The sequence below is a fragment of the Engraulis encrasicolus genome, chromosome 10 (genome assembly GCF_034702125.1).
Source record: "Engraulis encrasicolus isolate BLACKSEA-1 chromosome 10, IST_EnEncr_1.0, whole genome shotgun sequence".
In the NCBI taxonomy this organism is placed as follows: domain Eukaryota; kingdom Metazoa; phylum Chordata; class Actinopteri; order Clupeiformes; family Engraulidae; genus Engraulis; species Engraulis encrasicolus.
Window position 1 is genome coordinate 50847533 of NC_085866.1, and position 15462 is coordinate 50862994.

Consider the following 15462-nt stretch of genomic DNA (forward strand, 5'->3'; position numbering starts at 1 on the left):
AATGTAATGTAATGTCATGTAATGTAATGTAATGTCATGTAATGTCATGTAATGTAATGTAATGTAATGCAATGTAATGTAATGTAATGTCATGTAATGTAATGTAATGTAATGTAATGTCATGTAATGTAATGCAATGTCATGTAATGTAATGTAATGTAATGTAATGTAATGTCATGTAATGTAATGTAATGTAATGTAATGTCATGTAATGTCATGTCATGTCATGTCATGTAATGTAATGTAATGTAATGTAATGTAATGTAATGTAATGTGAGCCATCATGAGCTTCTGCTTCTGCTGTTTGTTTGCAGGTGAACTCGGCCTGTATCCCGCCGCCCCCATCCGACTTGGTGAGTGGTACTGTTTCTGTTTCTGTTTCTCTCTCTCTCTTCCTGTCCTTCTCTCTCTCTCTCTCTCTCTCTCTCTCTCTCTCTCTCTCTCTCTCTCTCTCTCTCTCTCTGTATCTTTTTTATTCTGTCTTTCTCTCTCTCTCTCTCTCTCTCTCTCTCTCTCTCTGCATCTCTTTCTCCATTCATCTCTTCTACAGTCTCTCTTTTATTCTCTCTGTCTATCTGTCTTTCGTTTTATTCTCTCTTTTTTGTCAGTCTTTCTTCCCCTTTCTCATTTGTCATGTTTTCTCTGTGGATCTTGTCTTGTGCTGTTTTCACTTTTCTGGAATCAAGTGTGTTATTTCCTCTCATCTCTCTCCTCTCCTCTCATCTCCTCTCCTGTACCCCCTCTCCTCTCCTATAACCCCTTCTCCTCTCCTCTCCTCTCCTCTCCCCTCCTCTCCTCTCCTCTCCCCTCTCTACACTCCTCTCCTCTCGTCTATCCTCCTCTCCTCTCCTCTCCTCTTACCCCCTCTCCTGTCCTCTCCTGTCCTCTCCTCTCCTCTCCTCTCCTCTCCTCTCCTCTCCTCTTCTCTCCTCTCCTCTTCTCTTCTCTTCTCTCCTCTCCTCTCCTCTCCTCTCCTCTAACCCCCTCTCCTCTCCTCTCCTCTCCTCTAACCCCCTCTCCTTTCATCTCCTCTCCTGTCCTCTAACCCCCTCTCCTTTCCTTTCCTCTCCTCTCCTCTCCTCTCCTCTAACCCCCTCTCCTTTCCTCTCCTCTCCTCTCCTCTAACCTCCTCTCCTCTGCTCTCCTCTGCTCTCCTCTGCTCTCCTCTGCTCTCCTCTGCTCTCCTCTGCTCTCCTCTCCTCTCCTCTCCTCTAACCCCATCTCCTCTATCCCCCTCTTCTCTCCTCCGCGACAGCAGCGCAGGGGGACGGCTCCCTCCAGACACATCCAGCACCTGGTAAGGCTTTTTCCTGCTCGATTTTTCTTGTTCACTCACTCTCACTGATGTGTCTTTTCCTGCTCTAGTCTTCTTTTTCACTCACTCACGCTGATGTTAGAGTGTCTCTGTAGAGTCTTAACATCCAGCTTACAGTCAGTTAGTACACTTTCATCCGGTCATATTACTTTTTTATGTCACATGCTCAATCCAAGAAGAAGAAGGTGATGTTTGTTAAAACAGATGTTTCTGAACTGGCTTTCACACTCCAGTGTGACGTATGTGCGCTTGAGCTGAACATCACAGGACAGTTCAGAGAACTTCACAGCAAATGCTTTTTTTTTAATGATGAATTCCTTCAAGTTGACTCTGGAGGCTACCGCTTTCCCCATGCTAAACCTCAAGACTCGGCCCTTAGTGATGTTGGAACAAGGTTGCTTTTAATGGCGTCACTGTACCATGTGCAGGCACATGATTGTTTCATGCCTGTAAGGCTGTGTGAAAAGGATCCAGTACAGCTGAGAAAATTGAATTAAAAGCAAAAAAAATGGCATCACAACTTGTTCTTGTCAGCGACTTTCATGGTTTATGTCTAATGTGTGTGTCTGTTTGCACCCAGGGCTCCACCAAGTCTTTGACATACTCCAAACAACGAAGTACTCTACCCAGGTAATGAGCCTCAGACAGACGGTGTTGTTCTTCTGTCTATTTCTTTCATCTTACAGTATCTCTAGTCTCCTGACTCTACACATCAATACCTACATGACTTTGAGAAAAACATGTACTATCAATATGTTGACGCTATCAAAACATTCTTCAGTAGTTGAACTTTAATGAGAACTTGTTTTTGTACACCAATAAAAAAACGCACATGCTCAGGTGTGAGCCAACTCTACTCTGCCCTGGAGTTTGAGAAGGTTTTCCCTTTCGATCCAAAATGGCTTCCTCAGTTGTTGATGGTAGAGTCAGCTAAGGCATAGCTCTAGTCAGTGGTCACACAGGAGATCCTGAAGCTAGAGGAATATTTTTAGGTAGGCTTCCATCAGTCTGTTGAAATGAAGTACTATTAAGGATGAAAGATAAACGATCTTCAATCTCCTAGAACAAGTCTGTTGGTCTCCAAGTTCGCACTTCGGATGAATACCTTAAAGGAACAGTCCACCCTTTTTTGATTTTCACATTTTTGCAGTATTTCCCAGCATTATTCATGAATGTGCATATATTTTTTGTCTATGTGTTTCCATTGCCTAGTTTAACAGTATAGCCAAATTAAGCGTAGCAATGCAAGTCTATGGGGGCAAACAAAACATCATCAAATGTACTTATAAAGTACTTTAAAATTAATGTAAAATTCACCAGAGTGCAAAACAGCTATTTAATCCTGTCCTGTGATCATTTGTGGCTTGATGCTAATGCCTCCATTCACTTCCAGTGATTATGCTAAGCTATGCTAATAGTTCTGATACAATAAATGTAAGTACTGAATAAACTGAGGAGAAGAAAATGATATGCACATTCATGTATAATGCTTGGAAATACTGCAAATATGTGCAAATCAAAAAAGGATGGACTGTTCCTTTAAGCTGGGCAAAAAAAGAACCTACAAAGATATTTTGACAAGGCACAGGTTGAAAGTGTTAAACAGAGAAACGCAAAGGGAAGTGGCCCTACCGTGCTTTGAACTTAGGTCTACAGGGTGCTAAACATAGTTTGACCATCACTAAATGTTTGTTTTCTCCTGACTGTGCAAAACCAGCTGCGCACAACTCAGCCTCTGATTGTTGGAAACCGCTGTCGGTCAAAAAATTAGCTCACGTGGTTGGCTGCCATTGTCTGGCCCCTCCTCACAACACCGTGTTGATAAACAAAACAACCCATCTATAGCTCTATAAAACCCATCTATAGCCATCTATAAAACAACACAGCTGACCCCAAAAGTGCTTCACAACACATGATACAATTTCCAGAAGTAAAGTGACTGTCACCCAGTCTAACCCTGTATCGGTCCTCCTCAGGAGCTTCAGCGTGGACCGGGTGATGGAACGAGTGATGGAGCGTAACTACGACTTCGACCTGACCTACATTACCGAGAGGATCATCTCCGTCTTCTTCCCACCACTCCTGGAGGAGCAGCGTTACCGTAGCAACCTGAAGGAAGTGGCCGCCATGCTCAAGTCCAAACACCAGGACAAGTTTATGGTCAGTGGAGACACCTGCACCTCTGTCTATCTCTGTCTCTCTGTCTGTCTGTCTGTCTGTCCCCCTGCCTGTCTGTCTGTCCCCCTGCCTGTCCGTCTGCCTGTCTGTCTGTCTGTGTGCCTCTTAACAATGTCAAGGTATTTCGTAGGACATTTATATTTACATTTAAACCGGTACTGCTGTCTGTCCATCATGTCTGTCTATCTGTTTGTCTATTTACTTCTCTGTCTGTCTGCCTGCCTGCCTGTCTGTCTGTCTGTCTGTCTGTCTGTCTGTCTGTCTGTCTGTCTGTCTGTCTGTCTGTCTGTCTGTCTGTCTGTCTGTCTGTCTGTCATATGTCAAGATGCCTTAACAATGACAAGTTCTTTACAAGAACTCAAGGACTTGTTGCTGCAATTTGTAAAGCGATACATTTCTGTAGGATAATTTCCCCTCATTTCAGTCTAATAGTTCATTTCCGGCGTGTGCTCTCCCCTCAGCTCCTCAACCTCTCGGAGAGACGGCATGACATCACGCGACTCAACCCCAAGGTAAGATCGCTGCCTTATGTGATGTGTTATGTGATCTTATGTGTCTCAGCCCAATTACAAGTGTAATCTGTTCAAAACGTTCCTAATCCATACGTTGCTCACAGGGCTTGACTGGGGGAGAATAGGGCCCGGGCACTTTTGGGTTAAGGGGGCCCCTCATAACTAGGGGCGCAGAAATGACTCACTGGTGGACCCTACACCCTTGTAGGCCCCTATTTTCAGAAATGTTAAAAAATACATTTTAAAAAAGCCAGATGGCCAGTCCAGCCATGGTTGCTCACCAAGCCCACCACTACTGCCACCACCACCACATCACATACCCCAACCACTACCACACACACAAACCTATCAGCTCTCAAATTTCACTGCATGTCATACTTTCAACGTTGGGGGTTAGGGAGTTGTTCTTGGGATCAGAGGACTGCAGGTTGACTCCTCTCCTAACCAGTAGGTAGGCAGCGGCTGCAGTGCCCTGGAGCAAAGCACCTAACTTGGCGTTGCTCCTAGGAACATAGCCAATGACCTGTACCTAAATCACGGCAAGTCACTTGGGATAAAAGCATCAGCTAAATGCTATTCAATGTTAAAGTTATGCCATCTATATGCACGTGACAAATTAATTCGTTGTATCCTCGTTTGTGTGTACCCTCTCCACCTCGTTCTCTTCAACAGGTCCATGACTTTGGCTGGCCCGACCTGCACGCGCCGCCGCTGGACAAAATCTGTGCCATGTGCAAAGCCATGGAGACCTGGCTCAACTCCGACCCCCAGCATGTGGTGGTGCTGCACTGCAAGGTCAGGGGTCATAGGGGACAGGGGTCAGACGTGGCAGTGGCCCCTAGGGTTCGAACCCCTGAAGGGCAGGAGGAAGAGGGAGGGGGAGGAAGGGGAAAGGGTTTGGTTTGGGTTTGAGTGTCAGTACACACAGCAGCAGGCCTTATACAACAAGTAACAGCAGGCCTTGAATGACAATAAACTCATAGCCTGATTATCATCGACTTATAAAACTCTTCAAGACTTGGTGTAATCAAGAGCATAATAATTAACATTTCCCAAACGGCATGGTTGACCCACCTCCCTTGGTTTGCTACTGGTTGTTTGCTTCCCGACAAAGTGGGAGGAGTTACCGATTTTTCCGGAGCTCAGAAGCAATATTTGTATTACTCCTGGCCTGACTAGAAGCAACGCTGAAGGTGTTGGGTCACTAGGAGGGCGCTGCCTGGCTAGCAAACTTAGGCTGTGACACACATACAGTGAGTCCAATATGTATTTGATCCCTTGCTGATTTTGCCGGTTTGCCCACTAATAAAGACATGATCAGTCTATAAATTTATGATAATATGTATTCAAACATGGAGAGACAGAATATCAAAAAGAAATTCCGGAAAATAACTTAAAATAATATATTTTAATTTATTTGTATTTAATTTAGGCAAATAAGTATTTGACCCCTCTCGCTAAAGAAGATAAAGTGCTTTGTGGCAAAGCCCTAGTTGTCTAGCACTGAGGTCAGATGCTTCTTTTAGTTGATGACAGTTGATGATGTTTGTGCATATAGTAGAAAATATTTTTGCCCATTTTTCTTTGCATATTATCTCTAAAACATTAACAGTTTGTGGTATGTAGCTTGGCAAATGGGAGGTTCAGTTCTTTCCATAGAATTACTATAGGGTTAATATTTGGAGACTGTAGGCCACTCCATGACTTTAATATGCTTCTTATTGAGCCACTCCTTCGTTGCTTTGACTGTATTTTGTGTATTATTGTCATGTTGGGAGATCCAAAAATGGCCCACCCTTCAGTGTAGTGGTGGAGGGAAGGATGTTTGCACTCAGGATTGCACATTACATCTCTCCCTCCATCCATTCATTGACGATGTGAAGTTGCCCTGTGCATTGGCCAGACAAACACCCTCAAACCATAATGATACCACTTTCATGCATGATGGTGAGGAGGGTGTTCTTGGGATCATAGACAGCAGTACACTTTCTCAAAAACACATTGAATTGTGTTAATGCCAAACAGCTTGATTTTGGTTTCATCTGACTACAGCACCTCCTTATCATATCTTAAACCAGTCTGATGTCCGTTGACGAACCTCAGGTGGGACTGCACAGGTTCCTTCTGAAGTAGAGGTACCATGTGTGCACTACAGGATTTTAAAACTCTGTGGCATTAAGTGCTACCAGTAGTTTTCTCAGTGATTTTGGTCCCAGAAGCTTTGATATCATTGCCTAGTTCATCCCGTACAGGTCTAGGGTGCTTTCTTTCTGTTCTCATGATCATCAAATCCCTACAAAAGGTCAAATCTTGTATAGAGCCCCAGACAGGCTGATGGATAGTCATTTTGTATTCCTCACATTTTGGAAGAAATGCATCAACAACTGGGTCATTAATACCCAGTCTCTTTCTTATGGCTTTGCAGCCCATTTAATCTTTGTTTAGGTCTAAAATCTTGTCCCTGATATCATTTGACCGCTCTTTGGTCTTTCCCATACTGGTGAGGTTGGAGTGTGACTGATTCACTCATACTATGGACTGATTCTGCTGATTCAATGTGTCTTTTATGCATGTTAGTATGTACAGGTGTCTTTAATTCAGATGGCAAGTTGATCGGAAGTGCCCATCTGGTCTGTGGGCGCGGAACTGTAATCAGTTGGCAGGGGATCAAATACTTATTTTGCTCGATGAAATGGAAATAAATTAATATATATTCTCTTAAGTTAATTTCTGGATTTTCTTTTTGATATTCTGTCTCTCCATATTAGAATACATATTACCATAACATTTATTGACTGATCATGTCTTTGTTAGTAGGCAAACCAACAAAATCAGCAAGGGATCAAATACATATTGGACTCACTGTAGATATCTCCTGGCCAAAAAGAACAGTGAAAAAAACCTGTTAAAAAAGTCCTGTGAGGGCCTTTAGGGCAGTGATTCTCAAACTGTGCGCCATGAAATAAATATTTTTTTTCAATCACACAAAATCACATTGTGTGTGTTTCGCTGTTGACTATTTATTTGAGTTGTATTGTTGATTGGGTCAGAGGTGGGCCCCAAACATTTGTGAAGTGGGCCCCAAGTTGGAATAGGTTTGGAACCTCTACCCTAGGAATTGAACCCCAGAGGGGGATGTTGGGCGGGGAGAGCAGACTTCACCGTACCAGACTGGCCGGGGTCGAACCCAATTGCCAAACACCTTTCTCCTCCCCAGGGGTTGCGTAGAGTTGTGTGCTGTAGTGTCTACATGGCTCCAGTTGTTTACGCATGCTTTAAGACAGACAGAGAAACAGACACACACAAATGCACACACACACGCACGCATGCACACACCAACACACGCACGCATGCATGCACGCACGCACGCACGCACGCACGCACACACAGACAAACACACACACACACACACACACACACACACACACACACACACACACACACACACACACACACACACACACACACACACACACACACACACACATCATAGTGTAGTCTACACGGCTCAAGTTGTGAACTCAATATTTACCACAGACACAGACATGGACCCACAGACACACATCAGATTTATTTTCTTTGGATCCAAGAAAAAAGCAAAAAGTGCAAGATCTAAATATAAAATAGTTTTGGAAGAGGTCAGTGACAGGATGGCAGATCTGAAAGATTTTAACCACAGACATACACACACTCACACAGACACAGACATAGACACACACACACACACACACACACACACACACACACACACACACACACACACACACACACACACACACACACACACACGCACACACACACACACACACACACACACACACACACACACACACACACACACACACACACACACACGCACACACACACACACACACACACACACACACACACGCACACACACACACATGCACACACACACACACACACACAAATACACACACACTGGACTTTGGAGTTTTATATCTAATGATGTACACATGGAATTCCTCTGTGGTTTCCACAACTTGATATGTTAGTACACAGATTGTCTTCACCTCTGTGCACATCTGAATCTGATCAACAACTATGCGTGTGACATTCCTAACTTCAGGGAAACAAAGGCAAGACTGGTGTCATCATTGCAGCCTACATGCACTACAGCAAGATCTCTGCAGGGTAAGACTCAAGAGTCAGTTGTTTTCAGAAATAGTTTTTTTTCCCCTTATAAGAAGAATGAAACAAGCTGTCCCCCAATGGTCAATGTTCTCTGATTTTTGGTGTGTGTGTGTGTGTGTGTGTGTGTGTGTGTGTGTGTGTGTGTGTGTGTGTGTGTGTGTGTGTGTGTGTGTGTGTGTGTGTGTGTGTGTGTGTGTGTGTGTGTGTGTGTGTGTGTGTGTGTGTGTGTGTGTGCCTGTGTGTGTGCCTGTGTGTGTGTGTGTGTGAGCAGGGCTGACCAGGCTTTGAGCACGTTGGCCATGAGGAAGTTTTGTGAGGACAAGGTCTCCTCGTCCCTGCAGCCTTCACAGAACAGGTCAGTCACTCAGGCAGAGACATCCTGTGCCCAAGAACGGCACTGTAATATCAGACAAAAAATGGTGGAGTTCCTTATTTGTCTCTTTGGGTTAGTGATGAATTGGTCAAAGACAGTGAAATCACCAACAGTGAAGTGACCTGAACAACCAGTGTCAAAAAGAGAAGTTCAAATTAAGTTAACAGGTAATGAGCTATGATGCGTTTTTATGATAAACCAATCGGATTACACACATTTATTGATGCCCCACAAATGTACAGTAGCCTACATAATTGGATTTTACATCCAGTGCCTCGATCAGCTGTCTGGAGGACACACATAGTGCTGCTGGGTCTGTAACAGTCACGTCCTCCCCTTGCAGGTACATCTACTACTTTGGGGGCCTCCTGTCCGGGGCCATCAAGATGAACAGCAGCCCGCTCTTCCTCCACCAGGTCCTCATCCCCACCATCCCCAACTTCCAGACAGACGGAGGTCAGTGCTGTAACATTATAATATGTTACTCGGTAGCCCCATTATGCACGCCATTTCACCAGTGGAACGCTGTATTAGTGACTGAAAAGATAACTATCATAATACTGCACTACTATGACATACAGTAACACAGGGCGTTTCACCCCTTAGCTCAGAGCCTATATTATAATCTTACTGTCACCAACATTGTAAATTAATGTTACTTAAGGCTCTCGGTACTGTCATAACAATGTTGTTATGCTGTAATTAAGTATTTTCAGCAAATAGTGAATTGGCCCGCCGGCAACCCCATCTGCAGTAAGAGGCTACTAATGCACTATGGCTTGGTCATTGCCATTGTGGTTACAGCAAATGAATAACGCTGTGTCTTAACACATTTTATTACGATGGAGTACAACATTGGAACTTAGTATTGGTAACCTGTAGAGTTTAAGTTCAAACACACCAAATGAAAAGTCGTAAGCGATGGATGGGAAAGTTATTAAGTGTATGTGGATTAAAGCTGTTGCTTGACACTCTTGGAACACCATCCCTCTCTCCCCCTTCATATCCTGTCATCTCCCATGCTGTCATATGAAGGGCTAAAAAGTCCATAAAGCCCATAAATAAACTTTAAAAATAGAAGAGGCAGATGCATGCTCTCAACTTAAGCGAGTGTAAAGTGACTTGTGTTTGATTTAAGCAAACTGGTAGCCAGTAGCAGGACGGCTTTACTACGTCTCTTCGTCCACTTGGCGAGGGCTCCGTGTATGATGTAGTGTTTACTTAGGTGAGATAAGGGCTGTTTTTTCTGTTTTTTCACACCACTGAGGTGGGTGAGATGGACGAAGCTGTCTGGCTGAGGAGGAGATCTGTATTCCAGGTTTGTCTAATGGCAAGCTGGAGTGTTCTCATCTGCGATCCGTCTGCATGATGTCTTTAACTTCTGAACTCAAAGGCACTCAAAAGACGACAGAGGATGGGAGTCTCAGCACATTCCAAAGAGTGTAACATCTCTCTTTTCCTTCTCCCCCCCTCTCTCTTTCTCTCTCTCTCTCTCTCTCTCTCCCTCCCCCAGGATACTTTCCGTTCCTCAAGATATATCAGTCCATGCAGCTGGTCTACACATCTGGCATATAGTACGTTTTCATCACACCACAAGCATCACGCATTAAACATTAAATTGCTACCAAATGACTGGTCTCACCTCACCTCTGTGGTGAATGGGGTTTTATGGAGTTCATATATCGCACTTGATTTCTTGATGAGGTGTTTTGAAATAAACCTTACACGTGTGTGTGTGTGTGTGTGTGTGTGTGTGTGTGTGTGTGTGTGTGTGTGTGTGTGTGTGTGTGTGTGTGTGTGTGTGTGTGTGTGTGTGTGTGTGTGTGTGTGTGTCTGTGTCTGTGTCTGTGTCTGTGTGCCTGTGTGTCTGTGTGCCTATGTGCGTTTGTGTACCTGCTTGTGTGACTATGTGCATGTGTGTGTGTCCCTATGTGTGTGGCTATGTGCATGTGTGTGTGCGTGCATGTGTATGTGCGTGCATGTGCGTGTTTGCGTGTGCAGTGACTTGCAGGGTTCTGGAGGGCGACGGCTGTGTGTCACCATTGAACCTGCTCTGCTATTGAAAGGAGACATCATGGTTAGTGTTCTCTACTGTGATACTGTGGTCTTTGTGTGTCCTGTGGAGTGTGTGTTTGTACTCTGACACTCATGGCACGCTCAAAGCCCTTTTCCTGGCACCTATCTCCCAGAGACTAAAGGGATGTTTTCTCCATTAGCACTACCTTTTTTCTTTTTTTTCATAGCCTAACCCTTTAATCCGTCCAGTTTCCAAAAGTTAATCCTCACCCGTTTCATACTCTTTATCTGCAGTTTTTATCCACGCAAACCATTTTTTTCACCTCAGACACTCTCTCTTCATCCTGGCCCTCTGTGTGGTCCAATGGTTTGGACTTTATTACTGTGAAAGTTGGAGTCCCTTGTTATCCAAGGTTGAAGTGCCCCTGAGCAAGGCACCTAACCCCATATTGCTCCAGGGACTGTAGGCAATAGCCTCTACCTAAATAATTGCAGGTTGATTTGGATAAAAGTGTCAGTTAAAGCCTGATTCATACCCTACATGTGGGACGGTTACCGATACGCGTGCAATGTTTCACACTGGCTAACCAATGACAAGTACATGATGAGTGCTAGCATGTGTGAACAGAATTACGTATGCACAGTAGTTTACCAAATAGATGGTATGAATGTGTCTTTCGTATAATGTAATGTAATATAATGTGTCTGTGTGCTTGTGTTTGTGTTTCTCTTTGGCGCCCCCTGTAGGTGAAGTGCTACCACAGGCGGGTGCAGAAGGCGGAGAGGGACACGGTGTTCCGGCTGCAGTTCCACACGTGCACCATCCATGGGGCTCAGCTCTGGTTTGGCAAGGGAGAGCTGGATGAGGCCTGCTCAGGTGGGGGCTGCCATCCTACACAAACAACCCCCCACCCCACCCACGCGCGCGCACGCACGCACGCACACACACACACACACACACACACACACACACACACACACACACACACCACCCTGCCCATTTCAACAACGTCTGTTGCTCCCATAGAATTTCTCGTCTGCCACGTAGTTCCAGTTAGGCTGTCCATAGCCCTTCTGAATGATTTAACTCAAGCAACTGCTACTGAAATAGTAATGGCACCACCTTTGTAGCCATGGATCATAAGGTGGTGGGTTGTCATAATACAGTAAAATGCAGAATTGTCAATCCCAGATGCAGAAAGTAAAGCCCCTCCACAAATTTGGTCTAACCATCTCTGAATCAGCTGATGGTACTGAGTACTCAAATCTGGGGTGAGTTTCTCAAAAGAGAAGTTGTCAGCCTGTTAGCAACTTCGGTAGTTGCCAATGGGAAAATGCTTTGAAAAAAAACAAAGTAGCTAATGTAGTAAGCAACTTTGGTTTTGAGAAATTCACCCCTGGTAGACCTGTTACTCCTTCCAACACTCACCTGTGCTAGGAAGGAGACTGTGGCAGGAGTTTTACTTCTAAATTGGGATTTTTGATACGTCAGATTGAGTGTGACAGTTAACGCACCACCAGTAATGAACTCCAGACACTCACCATCAGTTTTTCCCTATGAAACAGAAAGACTCCATCCAAATGAACTGCCAGACCACCCTGTACGATCATGGAGACTTGATTAATTGTTTGATTCCATTCAGTAATTTTCCCAACTGTGTGAATACTTGGCTTATTTTATGCTGCTGTCTCTCGTCCTGGTGCAGATAGCGTCTTTCCCACTGATGCCACGGTGGAGTTTGTCTTCTCCTCTGGACCGGAGAAGATGAAAGGTTGGAAATGTTTCTCATTGTCTCAGCAACTAGAGCTGTTCTAGTATACTGTATTATTCAAAGCATTTAGAATTCAATTTTACCCTCTAAGCACTTATTTAGCATTAGTTTTCTGTTACTAACTGAATAATCTGAAGTTTATATAGTAGTAGTAGCTTTTTATTATCATACTATGTCAATTATACATATACTTCTGTAAAATCATTCTCATACTCATACAGTATGATTTTTGTATTACATTACATTTGGCAGACGCTTTTATTCAAAGCGACTTATAATCGAGGACAAAATCAAACAACACTTGCAGAGGGAAAGTGGACAGGAAATATACAGAACAGAACCATACACATCTCTATGAAACCTCTCATCTCTATGGAATCATGGCTCATCCATGTTTTTGTTGTCAGGGCGTGAGTACCAGAGGAATGACCCAGCCGTCACTGTGGACTACAACACGTCAGACCCAGTGGTGCGCTGGGACTCCTACGAGAACTTCAACCAAAGGCATCAAGACAGCTTGGAAGGTACAACAAAGCCTGTCATGCTGCAGTAGATTACAGGCTGTGTGTTGCGCATGTTGTGATTCGGAATGGTTTTCTAATGGCTAATTTACAGTCCGCTGTCTCGACTCGACAAAGAAGAAAACTGTCAGCAGATGTTGTGGTCTTACACTTCTGTACTTGTGAAACAAAACATTTTAGAATCATAATTGCACTTTCTGAGTCCATCTGACCACAGCTAGAGCTTGACCAAAGAAACACTTGAGAACACGGAATTTTCAGTTGGTGTCAAATCTGAGTGTATTACAGCAACGAGTGTATTACACCAACTTTTTGATGACAACAACAAGCCGTCCATCACCGTAGCCGCCAATAATCCTGTCTCTTTGATTATTTGTCTCTTTTCTGTGGTTACCTTTTTATTGAATAATACATCATTCTAGAAAAAAAACACAATGAGTGGGCAAAAACATAAATGTATCTTGTTTGTAGTGTCTTTTGTCATATTTTGAAACACTTTGTTGTCAGTCTGAAACACTTTGAGCTAACCTTAAAGTGATACTGTACCATTTTGAAAACAAGTTCATTTTTACACCTCTCCATCAGTTAAATTGGGTTTTACCTTTTACCTTCTTTTAGTCATTCTCTTAGTGTGATAATGTTACTTCTAGTTACAAGCTAGCAACACCCAATGATATATATATAGCTTGGATTTGCACTGCAAGACTCAGAGATTGGCTGGAGGTACAAGAGAAAGGTAAAACTCAATCATTTAACTCAAGGGTAGGTGTAAAATGAGCATCTTTCCAGAAATGGTACAGTTTCACTTTAATCTCCCTGCACCCTCATCCCTCCCCAGTAGACATAGCCCACACACGTGGCCCCCTGGACGGCAGCCTGTACGCCCAGGTGAAGAAGCGGCGCGCTGGGGCCGGAGGCTCCGGGTCCCTCACCTCCACCAATGGGAGCCTGCCGCGCAGCACCACAGCCGAGGACAGGGAGAGGTCGCCCAATCAGATGCTGTCGGTCAGCTCCGACTCGGGCCACTCCTCCTCGGCCGTGGCGGAGCGTTTGGAGGAGCCGCCCCGACCGCCTCCCCCTACGCAGCAAGAGCGGGAGGACCTGGAGAGGCTGCTGGGGGGCATCGAGGGGGACAGGGTGGTGGTCGGACGCGACCAGCGGGACCGAGAGACGGCCATCTTGGACGACGGAGACTCCCCATCCCCCGTCATGCCCTCACCACCGCCCCCCACCACCACCACCAATGCGGTGGAGCGCACGGGCACTCTGAGGCTGAACCGCTCATGTTCGTGTCGTGTCGGGTACCGATCTCAACAGTGCTCGGAGCCCGGGTGCGATCGTCCTCACCACATGGCCAACGGCTACTGCCTGGAGCGGACGCCCAGCACCAATGGCCACTCCGCCCCCCCGCCGCCACAAGCCCTCATGGGGATGTGCCACACACACCCGCACATCAACCCTCACCCTCACCACCAGTCCCTCCCGCCCCCAGACCTGCTGTGGGACCGGCAGCAGGGGCCTCCGCATTACCTGCACCGATCCTGCTCTGAAGGGCCCTCTCGCCACCTGTGCTCCTACCCCAGCCAGGACCTGTCCCCGCCGCCGCCCCCCAACCCCCACGCACTCTCGGGCTCCGGTCGCCTGCTCTGCCACCCTGACGACTACCTGCCGTACGGTCACCCTTCGTCCCACGCTCACCCGCACCCGCACCACCCCAAGCCCCCTCCTCCTCCGCCGGGTTCCTATCACGACATGATGCTGCTGGACAGTTTGGCGCCCCCCGGCTGCCCGTGCCGGGACTGCTGCCTGCGGCGCGCCGACGACTCGGCCTTCCACACGCTGCGCATGGACAGGGGGGAGGGTCTGCACTGGGACAGGGGCGTGGAGGGGCTGCGACGGGGCCGCGAGGTGTCCCTGCACTGGGAGCGCGAGCGCGAGAGGGAGCGCGAGGCCGACCTGCAGTGGGAACGCGACCGCGAGGCCGACTACTGGCACCGCAGGGCCACCGTGTCAGGCTACGGTGGCCCCCAGGGGACACACTCGCACCCCCACCCGCACCCACACCCACACGACCTGCCCGCCTTCAGCTTCGACCCCCTGCCGTCCGGCCACCCGGCCTACCCCGAGCCCTCGCACTCCCACGCCCACTCGCACCTGGATGTCAAGTACAGCAGCAGCAGTGGGTACCAGACCCCGAGGCAGGCCTGTCCGTACTCCCCCTACCAGCCCTCCCCGTCTGAGAGCCGGGGGTACGCCTCCGGGTACCAGTCCGAGTCCACCTCGCCGCTGCCCCCCACTGGCGGGAGCTGTGCAGTGCCATCCAGCCACCCCAGCGGACCCATGGAGGGCCACCACCCCGAGGGCCATTCGCAAGCGTATCCTGATACACAGACTGGTGAGTTGTGGTGTGTGTGTGTGTGGGTTGTTGATGTTGGATGCTGGTCAAAACAACAATGACAGGATAACATTTCTGTTTTGGTTCTCTGTTTTGTTTTTGTTCTGTCAGGATATTGCAGTTTAGATAAAATAAGAAATTGGAAGTTAATGAATAGGTTTTTGATAGGTTTTGGCAGTCATGGCTTCTGAGGTTTTCATCTCCTCCAAACGTGGCGCTTGGTAC

The 15462-nt window shown here is 46.4% G+C and overlaps 1 protein-coding gene across 6 annotated transcripts in view; it reads left to right on the plus strand.

The window, feature by feature from the left end:
- tns2a (tensin 2a) overlaps positions 1-15462 on the plus strand; it is a 66938-nt gene that overhangs the window by 39043 nt on the left and 12433 nt on the right. For 4 of the 6 annotated variants that reach the window (XM_063209234.1, XM_063209236.1, XM_063209237.1 and 1 more), the window contains exons 4-18: positions 315-353; positions 1256-1297; positions 1896-1945; positions 3292-3475; positions 3955-4005; positions 4678-4800; positions 8096-8160; positions 8432-8515; positions 8877-8989; positions 10047-10107; positions 10535-10610; positions 11297-11426; positions 12256-12321; positions 12729-12845; positions 13681-15237. In XM_063209234.1, coding sequence (XP_063065304.1) covers positions 315-353; positions 1256-1297; positions 1896-1945; positions 3292-3475; positions 3955-4005; positions 4678-4800; positions 8096-8160; positions 8432-8515; positions 8877-8989; positions 10047-10107; positions 10535-10610; positions 11297-11426; positions 12256-12321; positions 12729-12845; positions 13681-15237 — 2758 coding nt within the window. The remainder of the gene's footprint in view (positions 1-314; positions 354-1255; positions 1298-1895; positions 1946-3291; positions 3476-3954; positions 4006-4677; positions 4801-8095; positions 8161-8431; positions 8516-8876; positions 8990-10046; positions 10108-10534; positions 10611-11296; positions 11427-12255; positions 12322-12728; positions 12846-13680; positions 15238-15462) is intronic. The other 2 variants (XM_063209239.1, XM_063209235.1) reach the window with 1 other exon arrangement.